A 21,268-nucleotide genomic window follows, 5' to 3' on the forward strand; every position below is an offset into this window, starting at 1 on the left:
CAAAAGCTATTACCAGTTACTTTTACTAATTGTCATTGCACCTTACCAAATTCATCTCGTGGAGTCTACTGAATTGAATGAAACGTTATCATAAGTTTGGTGTCCTTGAATATGAACCTTTATGAGTCGCTCATTCGCTGGGCTTGGGGTTTTATTAATTGCGTGTAAGTTCGTGACAACCCGCGTCTGTCACGTGTTTTTTCATGCCTCCTTCCCGTGTATTTTGAGTTGGACGCTGCTGTCACTTCACAGCGACGAACCGGAGGGCTGCGCGACACAGCATACAACGTGTCCACTGAATTGCCGATGCCACGGATCCTAACAGGAGCGTTACGTTCCTAATAAGTTTACGGCTCTGATGATTTCTCTACGAGGGGGAGAATGCGGCTTCTCATGTACACAACTTTGTTCGGATTTTTTCTCAGAGCAGGTATGTAACATTTTGTGGACTGCTTTTATTCTAACCGTTTACGCCCTGCAAAATGTTGCCGATATCACTTCCGCCGATATCGTTTAGGTGTTGGTAAATAGATTATTTGACTGGGGTGTGAAATTAATAAACTGTGCCTTACCGATACTGCACAGTGGCTCGTGTTGTAGTAGCTCATGATTGGATTGACACGGATGCTTATCTCCGATACCTTGAAACGGCAAAACTATTTTGGCATGCATTTGGTGAGTGTATGTATGCGTATGTATTTAATGCCATTTGCCATTTCCATGTTCTATATCAATTTATTCATCGCTGCTGTGGCAACGGTGGGAGATGGTATAAACTATATAGATATACTGTATGCGTAGTTTATCATATTCATATTCATATTCTGTATATAATTATTAGTTTCTCTGCTGTCACAATGAAGAACGCAATGATAATCGTTGTTCTGGTGTGGCTAATGCAATTCGCCTTATGTAAAGCAACATGTAACAAGTGCTTATTTTAATGTGGCGCGCAACATGATGTAGCCTAATACATTTAAATGAAGCGCTGTGTCATATAGGCGAAACACGCAGAAAACAATTGTGCACTCTACTGGGACAAGTTGCCATAGGTAATTTCGCTGCGCTTTTTCATTATGCCTCTCTTTGAAATCTACCGAGAAAGCAAGCGCCTTCCTCACGCGAGAATCAGCATCGGAAATCAGAAAAATGCTGCTCACAAGTACACGCGCAGTGTCCCTGTAGCGGTGAAAACGTGTGACGGCTTAGGTCTTGACTGAAGCCGGCTTTATGAAAGTAGGCAGCACGGGAAAGTGCTGTCAGCACATCCATTAAGCGTCGTCTTGTTATATTTCACTAGCTACAGATTGTCATCGTCTTTGAACCAAAGATGATTTTACCGCAGCATTTTTAAAGAGATTAAAGTACGATGCAAGTATTAGCCTATTGCAGTTTTTAAGGAAATTATCCCTCAATCTTAGCTTGGTCTGAAGGAATGCTTTTCTGAGGTGGTGAAGAGATGAGTTTTGTGCCATTATAAGATGTCATGTTTTGTATCGCTTATCTTCAGACGGTATGAATTTAAAAATGTTTTGCATACCCGATATTGTATGTCTCGAATTAATTCCCACTAACTTTCGGGAGACTTCAAATAAATATTCTGCACTTTTCATTTGCAAGATAAGACATTTCCATAAAACGGTATGACCCTCAAAGATGAATCAATAACCAAAGTAGCTATGCTTATTCCATAGTATATGGAATACAGAAAGCGGAGAAAGAGGTTTCCGATCTAAAAAGCTCAGTAGTCCTCCAAGCAATACTGGGAATATTTTTTCCGTAGTGATCCCTCATCTGTGTGTTATTCAGCAATATGAATTGACATCTTTACTGCGTGCCACTTAAGAACAAATCAACGTTCAGTGTCGTACCTGAAAATGTAAGAAGGGAGTGTTTGCCACTGTAATGCTGTGTCACAAGCTGTGTGAGAAGCCGGGTCAAAACCCTAAAAGTATCGCCTACGGTCCCAGCCCGCGCGTGTTTAACGCTAGAGGTTCTACAGTGGAGGTTCGAGGTGGCCGTCAGCCTACATAGATTTTTACAAAACTGAATGAAATGGTTCTTGAAGGACGCAGCTCTTTATATGCTTATCTTCACTACATTTTCAAGGGAATTAGAAAAATAGGAAAGATATTAATACACTCTTTACATTTGCAGAATGACCTTTTCCCGTTGTTGTCTGAATTACTAAATTATGAGTAATAGTAATAACAATAATAATACACTCTTGTTATAAATAAATGCATTTCAGTCAAATCTTACATCCTATAATGCCCTTTGAAATGGACTCTCGTAAGGTTCTTCTAAGGGAATGCATTTAGTTGCACAAATTGTTCTGACCTAGCTACAGCCTGTTTTATGTAACAGTTTGTAGTAGGGCTCTTCGGGCTTTGTATCACTGAGGAACTCCAGAACCACAGTTCTGTGGTTCTAAAAACTGGTTCTGGAGTTCTTCAGTGATGCAAAGCCCAAAGAGCTCTAAAGCTTTACTGCCTCTTGTTAGTTCATGTGAGGCTGGGTGCCAGAAACAGCCTTTGGATCAGAGGAACAGCCGCTGTCTTTGATATTACGTCTGTGTTCGCTGAGGCAAGGGGACTTTTTTCTGTTTTTGGATAGGGTCAGGAGTGGTCAGGCTGTGAAAGGTTGTGTGGGATCAACTTCAGAAATGGTTTTGCAATAAAAATGTCTCTGAGTCCTTCCCTAAATCCGATGCTGAGAAAATGTGCATTCTACCAAGCCATGACTGAGATTCATAAACTCGGTACAGCTGTGACCTGTTCTAAATATGTTTAAGTGAAGTGGGTACTACCCATGGTGAGGAATTTAGGTCTCCATCTATTGCTCTGTTCTCATCTAAAACATAATTTCAATTCACATGTTTGTTCAAGTGTGCTCATCTCTAGCTCATCCAGGATCCCAGACTCAAGAATTTGACTTGTAATCTGGTGCCAAGTGTCAGTGTTTTCTGGAAGTTTCTCTAATCTCCCTCATTTTAGTCGCTTTGTGTAACCACAGCACTTAGACCTCCTGACAGATAGTCATTTAAGCTTGCAGGCCGGTTGAGAAGGAATTAAAGTTTGATTTTGTTTGTATAAATTGAATTCGGAATTCACCACCATTTTAATAATTAAAACAGCAATACCTGTCACTGTGGGCTTAATTTCTGAAGAATTGCACTGAAGTAAAAAGATTGCATTAAGTTCATGTCATACTGTATGTCTTTTTGAGAAAGCATTTAAGTGAATGGGCACACTTTATGCTGTATGTGTCCTTTATGAGTGAATGTTTGAGTGAATATGTAATTGGTTTTGAATAATTATGATAAGTGTTCTAATTATACCAATTGGCTCCAAAATGGTATTGAATATTAAAGATGCCATTACTCAAGAAGGATTTCACAGTCATGTTTATACCATATGGTGCATTAAAGTGTGTAATTGAAACATCACTGAAATTTATATGATTGTCATGGATGAGGCAAATGGCAAATATTGAAGATGCAGGAATAGTCTATGATGGCACATTGAAGGACAGTTTGTTCTCCAAAATGACTTGAAGGAAAAGATGATGGGAGCCTTTTTTGATTGGAGCCTGGTTCACGACGAAATGTGATACATGACTGAGCTTAACGTTGTCATGTCGTCAGTGGATTGACTTTCGGGTCGATAGGGGCAATGTTTTTGCTGCCTATGAGCTACTTCCTGGAGCTCATCACATGAGCGCTCCTGTACTCTCTCCCTTCAACAGAGTGCCGTTATTCTGAAGCAGAGAGAGGCATTGTTTTCTTGTTATTCAGAGAAAGATCCCTCTCTTTCTCGCACTGTACTGTTTTTTTCTCTTCTTTTCATCTCAGAGTTCGTCTCGCTTCAGACAGCACTCGCTGCCAATAAAGTTGAGTTACGCCTTTCAAAGCACCACTGAACCAGTGTTTCCATAAAAAAAAAAAAAAAAAAACGGATTTTGCGTCCTCACACCAATGCGGCTGATTTATCACATTTGCAATGAATCACGAAAGCGCTTATGTGTGATTAATCTGGAGGAAAACATCTATTTACGACCCGGGGGGAGGCTGAGGGTGGGGGTGGGCGAGTGACACCCGACTGCACTTGGAAATGAACGGTGAAAATGATTTCATGTGCATATTTATAAATTTATTCTTCAGTTTCCTTTTTTTCCTGTCTCAATCCTGCAGGGATCACCCTGCAGATCCAGTGCTACCAGTGCGAGGAGGTTAAGCACAATGACTGCTCCACCCCGGAGTTCATTGTCAACTGTACCGTCAACGTACAAGACATGTGTCAGAAGGAGGTGCTGGTGAAGGAGGACGGTGAGTGCCACGCCCGCCGGGTGGCATCAGGTGAGCCATGCCATCTTGGCTCACACAGGACCAGTTGGGGGTCACTGCTGACCCTCCCAAGGGTCACGGCTGCCTGCTAAGTCCTGACTCTGTGCCAGCTGTTCAGTGCTACAAACTGGAGCTACTCATCCCCAGGCCTGAAGTGCAGCTGCATCTATAGGCTTTTATTTTAGCCCTGCACTTAACCACCCAATTTAGCTGGTCTTTGTTGTCCTGACTGGAGCAGTTTAGCCCCCTTCCCCAAGTCAGTGAGGCCACATGGTTTGAAAAAGAGCTGCTCTGATGAAGCCTTTCAGGATTGCTGTTTAGCGGTGATGTTGTGAAGTCTACTTAATAATGCTCTTACATAAATAATAACCGGCAGGTGACTAATATCAGGTACATCTTTATACAATAGTAGATGCTAAAACAAAAGTATAATAAAGGTACAATAATTTCACCTCGAATGTGTGATCGTAACCTCAGTGTGGTGTCATTTTTTTTTAAATTTAAGAATGAATTAATTAATGGAAACTGAATGATTGAATTATTTATCTACATTGCCAGTCCAAATGATCTGACAAGACAGCCTTACTTTGGGCATAGGTTTAAATGGACACAATCTGTAAGTAAGGATCAAAGGTCAGTTGTGAGATGTTTTGGAGTCTTCGTGTATATGGCTATGACTGACTGCATTCTGATTAAACAGTTGAATGCTTAAATTGAAAATGGCTCGGAATTCCATGCCACCCCCAATACCCAGCACAGCCTAAAGTATGAAACAGTGAGAATATGATGTAAGTCTGCTTGATCTGAATGTTTAAAGTGTGTTCAAGTATGCAAAGATGCTCAGTGATTTGTGTTATCTTTAAAAATTGGTTTTGAAAGATCCATGAAACTTCCATTAGATTTGTAAAGAACACAATAGTCAGCCTTATACAGTAAGATTATATGGATTAGTATGGATTATAACAATAAATGCAGATTCCCCCACTTGTTTTTTGAACAAGTTGCAGTATGAAGATGTAGCTCATTTCATTATTTCATACTACAATCACGCTCTCCTTTGACGTTTGCTCCATAAAGTATCGCTCATTCACAGAAACTGTGAAGGAAGGCGCTTCAGGTTTGCTTTTTAATGTAAACCCTCTCCTTTGGTCAATCCCATGGCTATTTCTGCTCATTACACAGCACATTTTTAAGATGCTGTTTTACATCAGGAAACATTTGAGGGGAACACACAGCTAACAGAGAGGGCTGAATTTGTTTGTGTTATTGAACGCAGCATCTCACAGACAGCGAGAGTCTCGAGGGAAAAGCCATTTATTTCAATCTTCAGAGCCGGCCCTGTCAGTGCTCTCCGCGTCTCTGTGCTTGGGTAATGGCCTCTCCAGTTCTGATGACAAAGGGACGGTCAGCGAGACAACAAGGCAGGCTTGTTTTCAAGTGCCTGAGTCGCTTTTTTAAAAGCGATCTCTTTCTCTGATCAATTCTTAAAGTACTCCCGTTGCTAGTTTTCACACAAGCTTGCACTGAGAGACTGGTGGCATACAGTAACAGCAGACTAGTTATCAGACAGCTGTCTGTGAACAAACAGAAACAAACAAAATTATATGTATTGTGTCTCTATATTGCTGGATGGTCTATACCTGTGCTCAACTGAGGTTGCCAGAAGTGGTTTAGTGGTCAGAAGTGGTTTAAAGTGCACAAAGGGGCATTCCCTAAGGTGGGTTTCTGTAGAATAAGTTTACCAAATGTTGTATTTGGAAGTGACACTAGGGAAAGTGTTTCACTGGTTGCACAAAGACAGTACTGCAACACCACTGAGCCAACCAAACACTTTTCCTGGGTTCCGCTGTTTTTGTTATTTGCTTATTCATTTATTTATTTATTTTTTTGCACATTAAAAATTGATCTGTCCTATGAAAACCACAGAACATTCATGTGTATTCATTAATATGACTAAGCAGTGATAATTTCACTTTCATTTGTTAGTTGTATACAAAATACAAAACTAAGATAAAGAATTCCTTAGCTGTTCTCTACCATTTCTGTTAGTTAGACAAACAATTTGTAGTTCTAAAAGTGTTAAAATATTAATTCAGCAGTCAGACTCAATATTTTTTCGAAGGAAGGATTTTAATTCATGACTGTGTCTGTAAGGGTCCATATTTGTATTTTGTTTTACATGTTTAGGAACTGTTAAAAAAACAATGCAACTTAGCCTGTTAGCCTGTTTTCATTCTATGAAAATGGTAGCTTTTGGGATATTACATTGGTTTCTTTGGGCATAAAATATTAAGTGCATGAAAAATGTCTATATGTGTGTCTGCATGTGTAGGTGTAGGTCCTGGTATAGGTGTCCAGGAGTATGTACTATATTTGTAAAATCCAACTTAACAGCTTCTCTGTAAACAATAATTTTAAATTATTTACTTTATATATTTAAAGTGTATTCTAAATTTCTGATCTGGAGGTGTGACATAGGTCACATAAACTTCTCTGTCATTTATAATTAACCTTCAAACTGTACCTACTAAGGGTACATGTGAGTGCGTTTCCCTCCTGCCATTGGTTGCAGATGGAGTTTCCAGGGAATGGCTTCTCACTTTTTTGATTTGTGTACTCTGACAGAGCAATTGTGGTCCAGATCCCTCTTAACGTTCCACATGCCATTCAGCATTGAGAAACATCCCCGCACACACAGAGAGCACCCATTCAGAGTGTAGATCTCTAAAGATAAACCTTCTGCAGCGTGGTGAAATGACTCTCACCCATTATAGAGCCACGCAAGAGTGGCAACGCAGGCTCCATTTCGTCCTCCGAGGATGTCAAAATGACAGGAGCATGCTGCGATTGCGTTCAAGTGCCACATTTCCGGAGCTTTTTCAGACTCCAATGAGTGCGTTCCATGTCTGGCCCTGTGACTCATTTGAAATCGTTTTCAGCCCTCGTTGAGAGCCGGGGACAAGGCTCATGGCAGCCGCTCCAGAACTCATCGAGTGAAATATTACCGCTGCCACGGGCTCTGATTCCCTGTTCACCAGGAAGCATACCTGAAATTAGGGCAGTAGCCATTGGACCGTGACCACTAAATAACCTCTTGATAGTTCATTCATATTTGAGGGCATAATGCCCTGCAGTTGCCATCTTTTGTGTTTAGAGCACAGGTCGTTCTAACGTTCCAAAGAAGTTTCATGCAAATTCTTAATGCAGTGCGCTGGACATAAATATTCTCTGTCTGTAAGTGCGGTGGAATGTCACACTTAATGATTCTCCAAATCATGCTTGCAGATCCTGAGTTACTATAAAGGAATGTTTAAAGGCAAACAGTGGGATATTGTGGCAAAAAAAAACAGCGTTCCTGTCCCACAAGCTAGTTCTTGTGCCAAAATCAAGCCTGGTACATCACTGTTTTGTCAGCAGAAGGTTCACTCTGAACCGACCACGTGTCCACAGGTTGGAATGGATTAGTGCTGTCCAAGTCTGCCACAGGGAGTTGACTGTCGCTCCATAGGACTTACTTGTACCACCAAAGACATGTGACTTCTGTCATTTCATGTCATGTAGGAGAGTATGAATATGGCAAAACTGTCCACCTCGCTCACCAGGCACTGAGATGCTCTAAATTGCAGGAAAAAGTTGCTATAATTGGGACAGAATCCAAAGTAGTTATAAAAACTGAGCTGTTTGGAGATGACAGGTATTCCAGGACGCTGACAAGAGGGCGTTTACATTTACACAGACAACTTTTTTTGATAGAAAAGAGAGGGGAACATTTTAATCACAGCAACTGTGACAAGGAAACACCAGTTGATGATTGAATCAGACTTTGTTTTTAATAAGAAAGCATAACATTAGGTTCTGTGCACAGAGCCAACTACCAGAGACAGCAGAGTGTGTGCTCTTTTGGTGCTTCCTCTATGTACAGAACAGAAGAAGGCTATACCAGTAAATATATCCATGTATGATGTGGGCAGCACAAGGGGACGTTGTGGGTGATGTCCAGGGTTGGGGAATACAGTTTGAGGATTTCCAGCAAATAATCATCACACTCCAGCACTGTAGGTGGCAGTAAAGCACATTTCAGAGGGTGTGTAGAGCCACCATTAAACACCATTGAAAAACAATCAGAAATCTGTTGTAAAACCATGGATATCAGACTGTAGACACCAGTTTGTTTCCATATTGTATAGGATGGAATAATGAATGCTGACAGCACCAGCTCATTAAATCCAGTATAATCAACAATATAATCAAAATCAACAATTAAATATTTCAGTGAATCACACTCAGTTTCTAACTAACCATTGTCTATCCATGGAAACTTTTAGGCATATGATCAGATCTTTTTTTACTATGATTACTACTTGGAATTATTTTATTCAGTTGCACAGTGCAGAACAGTAACACTTATATTAGCTTATTATCATTTTTAACACACACACATCCTCCTGGTGTCTTAGATCAACTTTTCCTCATACCTCCTGGTTGACATCACAACCAATTTATAAGCTCATATCTCTGCACTATGTTTCATTACATTTCCAATCACACTGAATTGTATTGGGGGGAGGTGTGTGTGTGTGTGTGTGTTTGTATGTTGTTGTTGGGGGGGGGGGGGGGGGGGGTAATGGCTCGCGTTTCCACTTATACATGATTGGCGGTTTTTTATAGATATGGTTCTCATCATTTCTTTTGTCCTGAAGAATCTTCCTTGTGGCTGAGAGCCTGAGGAGCAAACTGCAGATGAGGGAAGTGGCTCTTTTCACTTCATCTACATTAGAATTGGTAGGTAATCACCGGTGCAGGAAGCACACGTGGCCAGATGTAGAGAGTGAGGTGCAGGTGAGGGAGGGATACACATCAAAAGGAGGAAGGAAGGAAGGGAGAAGGAACAGCCTGCTTACTCTTGGTTACACGTGACCCACATCATGTCAGCCAGCAGCGGAGTTGGCCATCTGTTGAATTGACAGTGATTCTATTTCAGTTGGGTGCTACGATGTTTGATTGTGTATCAGTCTAATTTATTATGAGCTTTGTCGGTAAGAGCAGGTACAGTGGAAGCTTGTCAAGCAGTAGCTATAGTAGCGATTAATGACAGATGTGATCATCACGTCAGTTTAATGATAGCAAAAGGAATCACAATTGAAAATGTTAAGCATAAGAGAATTTAGGCCTAAGAATTACAGCACTTTTCAGGTACACTGCCAGACTTTTGAATATGTAATGGCTGGAAGTATACAATAGCTACCTGATTGCATGTTCAGACCACTCTCAACTAATGCAGGTTTAGAGAAAAATGAAAACTGTTTTTTAAAAAACTGTTTTTTAACCTATGGTAATACAGTATATTCCCTGTATATTGCCTCACAATAAGGTCATTATAGTTGTACCTCATACTGTTGAGGTCCTGTTATTTTCCATTACTGTGGAAATTCAGTATGTCTGAATATTACTGAAGTTTGTAATACTTTCTGTAATCAATTGCCAAAGACTCTAGTTACAGCCTGGTTGAAGCACCAACACCTACCAGGCATCAGGAAGATAACTGAAAACAATATACTAATAAGCACTGTACAATTTCCAATGAGTCAGTGTTTTGCCTTCTTACAAATGGGCTGGAGTGGTGATGGCCTGTTGTTTGAACTTTATACCCTCAGTACAGGACTTCTTCAAAATGTTTTTTCAAAGAAAGCTGTATTTTGTTTTGTAGTTTCCAATGTTCTGTAATAAAAGGGGTCTGCCACATAAATGATCAGATGGACCAGCTTTCTTTTTTTTAATTCACATTCTTAATCCATTCTGTTATTTTTTTGTTCTCGTTCCACTTGGAAAAGGTGGCCAAACGTGACCATTTGGTGGAATTGAATTTCCAGGCAATCAAAATGCATATATTATTTTTATTGAAAAAAAAATGGACTGAATGGGAAAGGTTAAGGATATACAGTACTGTACAGGTGTATGGGCGACTGTCTTTGGCTTGGAGCCCAACATAGAGGTCAAGGACATTAACACCCACTATGGAATATAATCTAAGCACCACAGGAAAGGGAAAAGTATAGGTAGAACACTGGAAACAACTGAAGCAAGATGGGTGAGGCTTCATGAACCCTGGAATGGCTGAAGCTAATGTATGCTGTCAGCCAAGGACTTATTTGAACCACACAAAAGACTGTTCTCCACAGTTTGGTCGACAACCATGTCAAGTAGCTCCGCCCATTTTTCACAGTTCATGAATCCCCACACTCTCCTGCCTTTAGGAAAAACAATGCAGGTTGTTTATTTGTGTGGGGAGAAATGGTGCTACCCTAGGGAATTGTTAGAGGGGATTGCCTGATTGTTCTGAATTACACAATTTCCCCAAATCTACACAAAAACCAATGGTTGTTAGTTCTTTTACTAGAAAGATCTTTGAAAAAATGCAGAATGTCTCGACAAGGGATTGAGTTCGTGGTGTCCTTATCTCAGTTGCTTTTTGAAGGTGAACCTTAGTGCGGACACTGAGATTCCCTTGTGGGTACTGATCAGAAGAATGATGGAGGGACACAAGGAAAGGACAATGATCTCAGCCATCTCTGTACAGGAACTTTATACAGCCATATCCGTTCAAGGATGAGCTGACCTCTTGTGGCGCCCCACCACTCCACTCCCCCTTAAATTTATGTCTAAAAGAGGGTAAGGGCACTCTGAAACCTAAGTCTTATCTATGATCGGGATATGAATTATTAACTTGAGAAAATAATATATCCAACTGCATACTCGACATGGAGCACTTTGCCCCCGAAAACTGAAACGCAGCTTCCTTGATTTGCTTAGATTGCTGAAGCCCATCGGTGACATCATAGACTGTTGCTGATAGATAAGGGAGATGCTCGCTATCAAATGAACGGCCTGTGGGAGCGTTGCATGAAAGTCCTGCTTCGGGTTAGGAGCCAGCTCCTGTCACTCCTCTTACCAACCCAATATTTAACATCTGAAATTCCTTTTTTTTCAGTATGTAATACTCAATGGACAACAATGCTCAGCTGTTGTTCTTTGAAAAGGGCACAAATGCACTTCTGCAAAATATAATGTCATATGTTAGCCACCCTTTGCTGGTTTCTTCTCTGAAACATGTAAGTACTTACATATAATTACATAAATAAAGCACTCAGTCTCAGATCACTCCATCAGTCAATTCTCAAAGAATTTGGTGCAAATCAGGTTTGATACTCAAATGTACTGTAATACAACTGAAAATTAACTAAGTATTAACATACATCTAGAGGAAATTCATTACATTAGTTTTAGGAATGAATTAACAATGTTTTGCCAATACAGTTACATACATTAATAACTGTATGAACATAACTAAATGAAACTAATAACCAATGTCACCATTACCAGATAGCACTGACCTGATGCATACTGTATTGGCAAAACATTGTTAGTTTATTCCTAAACTAGTGCAATGAATTTCCTCTGGATGTATGTTAATACTCACATTCTCAAAGGATTTGATGCAAATCAGGTTTGATATTCAAATGTACTGTAATACCACCGAGAATTAAAATGAATTTAGTCAGAATGCATATGGTTAACCAGTGCCATGTGTTCTGAGACTTAAAATCATTCAACTCAATGCTCATGCAGTGTAAATCCTTATGGAAAAGTCACTCCAGTAAAAAACATGTGCAAATTAGATTTGATGTGTTCAGGTTTCATTTTAGAGGATCTGTTTCCTGTTTGAAGTTGTGAGGAATTTGTCAGTCAGTGGGAAAGTCATGTGTAACTCTCTGAAGGGACCGCAACCATAGAAAGTTAACAATAAGAATATGAGTGTCTGCACTTACCTTGGTGGAAATTGCAGAAGATGATTTTCAAACCTGCAGTGCATCAAGACTGCAGTGGTGAAAAGAAAAGACATTTGCTTCTGTTCTGAGATTGACTGAAGTATAGGGAACAAATTGGGTCTGGGATGTTAAGTGATCCAAATATAACTAGGGCACTCTCTAAGAGCACATGGTGGTGGTGAACAAATATCATGTTATACTTGGTTAAAATATATAAAAATGATCAGCCTCTTTGTACTGCTCTGTTTTTTTTTTTTCTCTAAGACACTTAAGGTTGCATCTCTAGTGTCTTGCAAATGCGATTAATGATAGTGGCCATGTTTGTGCTTGCTTTTTGTCATGTGTGCTGTACTTTGCACTTGTGCCTTCAAAGCCCTGCATGTTGCCTTGAAATAAGGGCAACCTCCTAACTGAGAAATGATCATAATAATATGCTCCATTCATTTCCATTACTGAGAAAAAAAGATAAGTAGAGCCCTTTAGTCCAATCAGTAATTCACTTCCACCAGAGGACCCTGTGAAGCCTGAGAAAAGAGACATGTGGACTTTGTTGCTGAAAACAGGATAATTCCATAATTGCTGTGCAGTAAGAGGTGTAACAAGGGAGTCAAAGAAGTAATAGGCTGAGGGAAGGACGTGAAGCAGAGGAGTGAGTCTGAGCTCTCTGGCAGAAAGGGAAGCAAAGAAAAATGGGAGAAAATGATCAGACCAAACACAGCGGTGAGTGCTACCACATTAAGTCTGCGGTAATGCATTAGTAATCAAACTGGCACACAGCTTGGGCCGTTAAGAGCAAAGAACTCTAGTTTTTTGGGGTTTTTTTGGTTTGTTTTTTATATTTCCCTCTTCATTTTATGTTAAGATGCAATTTACAATTTGATAATGCAGTGCTGGATAAACACCTGATGTGTATCTTATCTCAGATTAATTCTGCTTCTTCCAAACTTTCTAAAATAAACAACAAATGGATGCTACTTAGTTAAGATGTTTTTATGATATGGTATGTTTTGGAAGCTTTGCGGATTAGCTTTAATAGATTAATAAAACTAATTAGCTTTATTAAATTATCATGGTTTGAGACAGCAATCCTTGATTTTAGTTTTGCTGTATCCTGCTGAAATAAAGCATGAAAGTGAAGTCATTTAGATGTGTCAGACTGTATGATTGGCAGATTGGCTTTATTCTTCTTAGTAAATCTGACAAATACATCTCTGCTATAAACTCTCCAAGATGAATCAGAGCCAAGCAGGAAACTAATCAGACATTCCCTTTGGTAATTTCACCATCCTCTCTCTTGCTGCCTGTGCTAATCAGGGGAGCCCCTTTCCAAATACCTTTCCTGCTAAGGTGTTCCTGTTTTTTCATTGTTTAAAGTTATACTGGCTTCAGAAAAAGTCTTACACTATGGCACCATGGTTGTGTGTTTTTATTATTTATCAGTTAATTGTTTTACTTGTTTAGTAGGCAGCGGTGTAGTGTAGTGGTAAGGAGCAGCGCTCGTAAACGAAATGTTGTTGGTTTGATTCCTCGGTGCATCACTGCTGTACCCTTAGGCAAGGTACTTAATATACAATTACCTCAGTAAATATCCAGCTATATAAATGGGTAATGTAAAATTGTAACCTATAGTTGCTCTGGATAAGAGCATCTGCTAAATGACAAAAATGTAATGTTTGTTATCCGTCTAATTATAGTTATTAAGCAGACTCATCACAAAAGAATATGGAGTTTTACCAAATAATTCTACTCCATCTTGTAAAGCATTTAATTCTCTGTATAGGCCTACTGTAAGCAAAGTTATGTTTGGTTCCAAAATCACATGTGCTGTTTCTTTCACACCAATGTACAAATGCTGTGTGTGATGTGTTTTCCCTCCATTACTGTAACGGTAAACAAGAATGTAAAGGGGGATAAGGGAACTAGTGTAATACCAGTAAACTGCAGGCTGGAATGCATTGGGATGCTGTTGTGTCCGTGAGATTGACACCCACCGCAGGACACCGATTGTTACCCAGTTACTCAATAAATAATGCATGTCAAAAGGTAATTTCACAGCACTCTTTGTCATGCTCAAGGAAAACTAATACTGTAGCCAGGATTACTCCATCACACTACAGATTTGACACAGCGGCCTTTTCAAAGTTGTGAACAAATCTAAACGGAACGGAAGATAACATTTCAACGACACTCTAATCTTTGATACAGTGCTAAGACGGTCTCGCTTTGGCACAGTGCTTTTTCGGCAGGTCGTCCTTTTTCTGTGGGCAAGCAAACAAATGAGCTTTAGTGCGATTGTGTGTGCTGTCCAACGGAACCTTATTTAAAAGTGAAATCCGGCGCACCGAGACAAAGTTCGTGATCCTGGATCAGGAGTCCGCTCGATGTGCGCAGCCACCCACGCCGAATCTCATTATACACCGCGGACGTTTTCACAATATATCCAGTGATTTGCATGTTTGCCGCTATTCGCACATTAAACACCTGAAAACAAACATATTGACTGTGGGGAAGCTGGCTCGCGGAAGCGACCCCCTCAGAATTTAACGCTCAAATTAAAACCAAATATTCTTTCCCCTTGGAAACGCCCGCGAGGCAATCATACCAGGAATCCTGGATAATTCAGCAAGATATGATTAAAGCCCGTATTTACGGTTTGCTTTTACATTTAATGTGATGTCAGCCGCTTCGCACCAGCCAAACTAATTATCTTTATTTGCGGCAAACGCTATGTATCACAGTAATGAATTTGTGGATTACCACAGCATTATTAGTGGAATGGAGAAACCGCATAATCTGTTTATGAAATTTGCAGTGTTTCGCTCTATTTTGTATCTAAATCCAAAGAAAAAGTTGAAATCTGCAGTTTAATATGTCTCGGAAGACACTCGTAGCTCAGTGAAATTGAAGTATTTATTCTGATTAGCATGTTATGCCACGGATACGGCAATTTAATGTAATTTTTGTCTTGCACGGATAACTTGGTTCGAAATGCTCGTACTACAAGTTATTGAAAACGCACTACCACACATAACTTTCATGGATGCAAATTTACCAACAACCTGTTTTCTTTAAGTGAACGAACTTTAGAACTTGAACTATTCACTACATATAATTTGTCATTGTTTTTGCTGTTAACAAGTTAATTTGGCTCTTAATTGAACTGGAGATGAATAGGACAATAGGAGGGGAATCAAAGTTGAGTGTTCTTTTTCAATAACAATTATTGTTCAGATCAAATCACCTAGAATTGCAGACCAGCTGTGAGAGAGAAAATGTCTGGCTTCCTCAATTAGGGAAATGATTGAAACTTGAGAGCAACAAAGGCCTCAAACATTACATTGCTGGAACTGGATAAGCGTATCTGTTCAGTAAATGTAACACATTACATTACATTTACTGAACAGATACGCTTATCCAGTTCCAGCACAAGAGAACAACACAAACACAAAACATGCTATTTGTGAATATTGCACTAGGATGATGTACAAAGCCAGCTGGATAATGCGCTTTACACAGCAGCAGACCTAAAAAGTAATTCATGATTTTATTTTTCCACTGGGGGCTACTGTACAAACTGCATTAATCAGTATAAGGTTAATTAAGTGATAATGTTTTTATTAAGTTATATTAGCACACAGTACACAGATATGATTGGATTGCCCTGGGTTTGTGTAAGGGTTATGTGGCAACAGCAGCGCAGACCATCTTTAATTATTTTGTTATGATTTCATAAAGCAAAGAGCTGGGAGTTTTAAGCCTTTGTTCTGAGTGCATTCAGGTGCTAGTGAGGGGGCAGGCTATTAATACAATATATGGACAAAAGTATTTGGTCACACCTGTTTTTCAGGGTTTGGGCTAGGCCCCTTATCTCCAGTGAAGGGCAATCTTAATGCTTCAGCATACCAAGACATTTTGGACAATGCTATGCTTCCAACTTTGTGGCAACAGTTTGGGGGCCCTTTTCTATTCCAACATGACTGTGCCCCAGTGCACAAAAGCAAGGACTATAAAGACACGGTTTGATGAGTTCGGTGTGGAAGAACTTGACTGGCCCACACAGAGCCCTGACTTCAACCCCATCGAGCACCTTTGGGATGAACTGGAACGGAGATTGCCAGCCAGGCCTTCTCGTCCAACAACAGTGCCTGACCTCATAAATGCTCTACAGAATGAATGGGCACAAATTCCCACAGAAAAAAAATCGTTCCCACTCCAAAATCATGTGGAAAGCCTTCTAAGAAGAGTGGAAGCTGTTATATCTGCAAAAGGGGGATCAACTCAATATTAAAGTATATAGTATAAATGTATATAGTATAAATGTCATTACAATGTAATGGTCAGGCGTCCAAATACTTTTGTCCATATAGTGTATTTTTAACTTCTCTTGAATCTGCAGTATCTTTGTGATATGCCTGCTTCAGATGAATTTATGGTCACACAAATCCTTTGGCCATCGATGGACATGCCACCCTTGGTGCACTGGACTGAAACCCCCCTGTTGGTTGTATGAGGGACCAGGGGAAATTTGTATTTGAATAATGCAATTGTAGTAGCTTGATTGATAATGGGTCTGATTACATGCATAATGGCTTTTGTATTGGGCAAAATGTAGCAGCTGCCTGTGAAATCAAAGCCAGTGTAAACCCACCACAAACCCAATTGATATCGCTGCAGTGCAAGGCTGTTAATGGAAGTTGTGGGCAAGCAGTGAATTCTTGTTAATGGACAATTGCATTGCCTGTAACATTATGTACAAGGACATCATCTATTTTGTTGTTGGTATTTTTTTGAGCTTCTACTGTTTGTTGCAGTTTGAACTCATCAATTATTTCATATATAATTCGGATAGGGTTCAGAAGTCTGTTTTGTTGATGACTTTCTTGACATTACCATGGCAATACTGCAGTAAAGCCTGCTCCACAGTAACTCTCATACAGTTATGTCCTTCAAGCCAATGACAAGGACAACATCCTGTTTTAGTAACTGGCCTCAACCAGAGAAGCACTTGTATTTGAAGCCTTAGCAGAGGAACATTTGTGGGGATGGTCTAGATACGGGGATTTTAATCATAGGAAACCATGTTCAATGCTTCTCACCTCTTTGTGAAATCTTGACATGGAAATGATTTCAGAAGTGATGATTAAGAAGTGGAATTTTTTCCCAGAGTTGCATTACATTTAAGGATAGAGATGTGTAGTTGGCCCTCTCTGATTTCTACCCAACATTCTTGCTCTCACGAATTGCAAATGAGAGATTCACCCCATCAAAGAACAGCAGAGTAAGTGTTAAATACTGTAGCTACTGAGTTTGTGAATTGATATAACGACGTCAATGGTGCAATTTCATTAATTTATTTTTTTGTCCCCTACAATGATGTTACCTCAGTCTGTTGGCTAAGCGTTTAGCAAAAATTCCAGGATCTTGGTCATGATTGTGTATTTAAAAATATATTGAAACAAAGCATGCATGAGACAAAAAATGAAGATTAATTGATGAATATTTTAAAGAAAACTCCTGGTTGGAGTGGATCCAGAGAAACCAAGGACGTGAGACAGCAGGCAGCAGACATGCTGTGCTCTTAAGTTCTGCTGAACCAAAGCGGTGTTCCTGCTGACAGAATTAAGGAACATGCTGAGATCAAGGGGCAGTAGGAAACAAAAAGACAATCTTCAGCTTTCAACAAGAGTGAGACATCAGCTGGAGCTTTTACAGGAGCTGGAAATTGTGTCTGTGACATTGTTCATGCAGTCTGCTTGAACATTACAAAAAGGGATGTTTGTACCACAGCACCACCCTGCAGCTAAAATGCTCCCTACTACCAATAACCTCGCATTTGAAAGGAAACCAGTAAGTGAGCTATCTGGAAAGCTGTGCCTAATGCACCCATATCAACTCACTGATATTCAAGTGGTCACATGGCATGAAGAGAAAAGCCCCTTGGGTCCTCCAGGAAACAAAGGTGTGTGCTGTAGAGGTGAGTCTTGGGCAATTGCTGTTGCACATTACACAATATCCTTACCTCCTGCAGAATAAAACCCTACAGGAGAGCATCCCTATCAGTAACAAACTCGCGGAATGGGATATCAGTGGGGGAAGGCCCTTATTGCCCTCAGAATAAGCAGACAGAGGTATTGTTGTGACTGTCAGCCTGAGTGGCATTAATGTGAAGCAATAATTGCCTGCTAACTCAGCCCGTCTCTTCCCAGTGCAAGGAGGCAGAGGAAGACATTGTCTTGCAGTTACTGACTGTCACGCTGCCTGACAGCTCAAAAAAGAATTTGCCGCACCTGGGTTTCCGTGACGAGGGCATGCAGGGCAGAATGGGTGCGCAGTTCCAGAGTATGACTAAAAACATCTTTCCTGTCTTTTTCCTTTTATGTATTGAATTTATTTAGAATTTGTTTTCCATTATGAAGGACTCACTGGAGCTTTGGTTTTAACCTGAAGGGCAACCTTGAGTTTGTATCTGTGTTTTGAGCTTTATTGCTCACAAGGGGTTTCATTCCAGTTTTGTGGAATTAGTTCTTAATCATGGAGGGGTAGTATTACTGTTTTGCAGGGGAAACGTGCAATTCCCCACTGCTTTGAAAACTGCAAAACACAGAAGACCTGAAAACACATTAAGTCTTTTGTCTGGGGGGCTTATTAAATTATGTAAGTTCTGAATCTTGTCTAAAAATGAACACTGATTATATAAGTAAATGGAAGCTTTTTTCTTTCTGTGTTCCAAATCATATCAAACAGAGAAATGAATAGTACATATTGATATTGACCTGTCCAAGGATCATACAATTATTTTAAACAAATTCTCCAACAAATGTTTATTAAATAGAAAACAACATTAGTCCATACAGTGCAATACAGGTCATGGTAAAATGCACATCCCACTGGTTAGGATATTAGTCTAAAAGACTTTATCTCTCAGGAAATACCCAAACTAAAATTCTGTTGCCTCAAAAAAACCAGAATGTTCTGTTCAGTGGCAAATCAATTCCATGAAATGCTGTAGAATCTAAGAAACTGAATCGGCCATCGTGTGTTCCCCAGGGGTTGTCAGCCTCCCTTTTTCTGTCATTGACTTTGGTAAAAAAAAAATCATATTGAAGTACCGTGGAGCTTCTTTAAGGAGCCCATTATTCACAGCAGAATGTCCGTCCATGTGCTTTTCACATAGCAATTCATGTGGTGATGTGTACCTTGTAACAACCTGCTCTTTATAAGGAGGCCATCGGCAATTGCAACTGCTCTCTTTCCCAGAAGGTAATTGGTATTGATATTGAAAGGCATAGCTTAGGAACACTCTGTTAATGAGGCTTTCTGAAGTGCCTCACTATGGCACTGTGCTAGCCAGTAGACTGGCCTCTGATTTGCCTGTGGTCTGCATGGGGGAGGGAATGCAATTCAATTGGTTGCATTGTCCTGGAACAGTGACTGTGCAGCTTGAGGTGAAAACTAAAGCCAGCCCGAGTTCAAAGACCTGGTCTAACATCGTCATTAACTTGGAGGGAATGGACTCATCACTGCTGGTGCTCTTAATGGCTCGAACAGTCTCTTTGAAAAGCACATTACAATGTGGTATCTGATTTTTATGGCTCTATCCAAAATATTTAGATGGATTACTCAATCTGGAAATGACTATGATGGAAATGGAGTTTGTGCTATAGTTGGTGATAGGTGATAATTGAACTGATACATTATATGATACGTACTGGACTTTGAGATGTGTTTTGAAAGTTGCCCTTATTCTCTGAGGTGTAAACTTAACAGAAAGTGTATTGACTTTTCAGAGAGGGCTTGGCTTTTTCAGTCACTGATGCCCACCCTCTCTCTGTCCTCACAGGTGTGCACTACCGGAAGTCCTGCGCCTCCTCGGGGGCGTGCCTCATCGCCTCGTCCGGCTACCAGCAGTTCTGCACGGGGAAGCTTCACTCTGTCTGCATCAGCTGCTGCAACACGCCCCTCTGCAACGGGCCACGGCAGAAGAAGCGGCCCATCCCCTCAGCTGCGCTGCCAGCCCCCCAACCCCGCCCCTCTGCTGGCCTCCTCCTCCTTTTGGTACTGCCCCTCCTGCTGACGTAGGGACCACACCCTCCTGGACCTCTCCTCCTCCTTTTTTTTCCCAGAGACTGCTTCTCCAGCACTCAAGATGACGTTTCCTTTTGTTTTGCTCCACCTCTTTCTTTCCTTTTTTGATGCGTTGGCTTGACGGACACCCACAAGGGGTCCCGACCGCATCCGCTTTCACTTCCCAGAGCACGCAAAGTGCCCCCTCCCGGTATGCGTATGCCGCTTCCGTCATGTTTGCTAGCTGGTTGTGGTCTGCATCCGATTTTATGCGTGGGAGGGGGAAAAGGCCACTGCCGCAATCGTAATGTCTGGCGATATTTGGGCGCCATGGACTGGCTGTTATGAAAAGCCATGCTCGCTCTTCGCCGTTGCTTTTCCTGATTTTGGAAGTGTCTGATTTCCTGTGCTTGCTGATGCTGGCTAATGGAGACAAGGGGAATGGAGCTCCAAGCAGTTTTGCAACAGTCAGATGTACAGTAGTAGAGACATGACAGAGTAAACAAAAGTCAATAGACTGCAGCTCTCTCGGAGAACACCTTTTTAATACTGTCACGATATTGACATCATGTGACTACAATAATAAATCTGAGTAGATTTTAGATGGAAGATGTCATTTATTACACATTATAAATAGTGAAATAAGTCTATTAACACAGGGGTCTAGTGCAATGTCATTTGTATAACAGATCCAGTTTGATGAAATCATTGCAAATGGAATAAATGTCCTGTAATGTGTGAGAGATTTATATGCTGTGAGATAAACTGACCCTGATCAGGTTTCACTGTCTTACCCTGAATCCACTACAATTTGACTTTCACAAGGTTGAGTTGAAGCCTCCCTTTGATCCTGGTGGATCGTTCAGTGTCTTCGCGTTGTCTTGATTTTGGCCTTCTTGCATCATTGTCTGACCAGGAGCATAAGGGGTTAACATAAAAATGGGAAGACTGGGTGTAGAAATTTTCAATACAGAAAGTGCTTGCTTTTCAGCTGCCTCAGTTTCACAAAAGAAACGGCTTTGAGAGTGTGTTT

The 21,268-nt window shown here is 40.5% G+C and overlaps 1 protein-coding gene across 2 annotated transcripts; it reads left to right on the forward strand.

Moving 5' to 3' along the window:
* Positions 1 to 260: 260 nt before the first annotated feature.
* Positions 261 to 21,268, forward strand: LOC118785878 (ly6/PLAUR domain-containing protein 1-like). 2 transcript variants are annotated; one of them, XM_036540824.1, is made up of 3 exons: positions 261 to 430; positions 4,193 to 4,357; positions 20,012 to 21,268. In XM_036540824.1, the coding sequence occupies exons 1-3, from the start codon at positions 382 to 384 to the stop codon at positions 20,248 to 20,250; spliced, it is 453 nt and encodes a 150-aa protein (XP_036396717.1). In that variant the 5' UTR covers positions 261 to 381; the 3' UTR covers positions 20,251 to 21,268. The 2 variants fall into 2 exon arrangements, with proteins under 2 accessions (XP_036396717.1, XP_036396718.1); XM_036540825.1 differs by having other exon boundaries at positions 4,193 to 4,327.

This window comes from Megalops cyprinoides, chromosome 11 (assembly GCF_013368585.1).
Source record: "Megalops cyprinoides isolate fMegCyp1 chromosome 11, fMegCyp1.pri, whole genome shotgun sequence".
NCBI lineage: Eukaryota > Metazoa > Chordata > Actinopteri > Elopiformes > Megalopidae > Megalops > Megalops cyprinoides.

Coding starts and splice junctions, on each gene's coding strand:
- LOC118785878 (XM_036540824.1), top strand. CDS start 382: ATGCGGCTTCTCATGTACACAACTTTGTTCGGATTTTTTCTCAGAGCA. Junction 431..4,192: donor CGGATTTTTTCTCAGAGCAG/GTATGTAACATT, acceptor TCAATCCTGCAG/GGATCACCCTGCAGATCCAG. Junction 4,358..20,011: donor CGCCCGCCGGGTGGCATCAG/GTGAGCCATGCC, acceptor CTGTCCTCACAG/GTGTGCACTACCGGAAGTCC.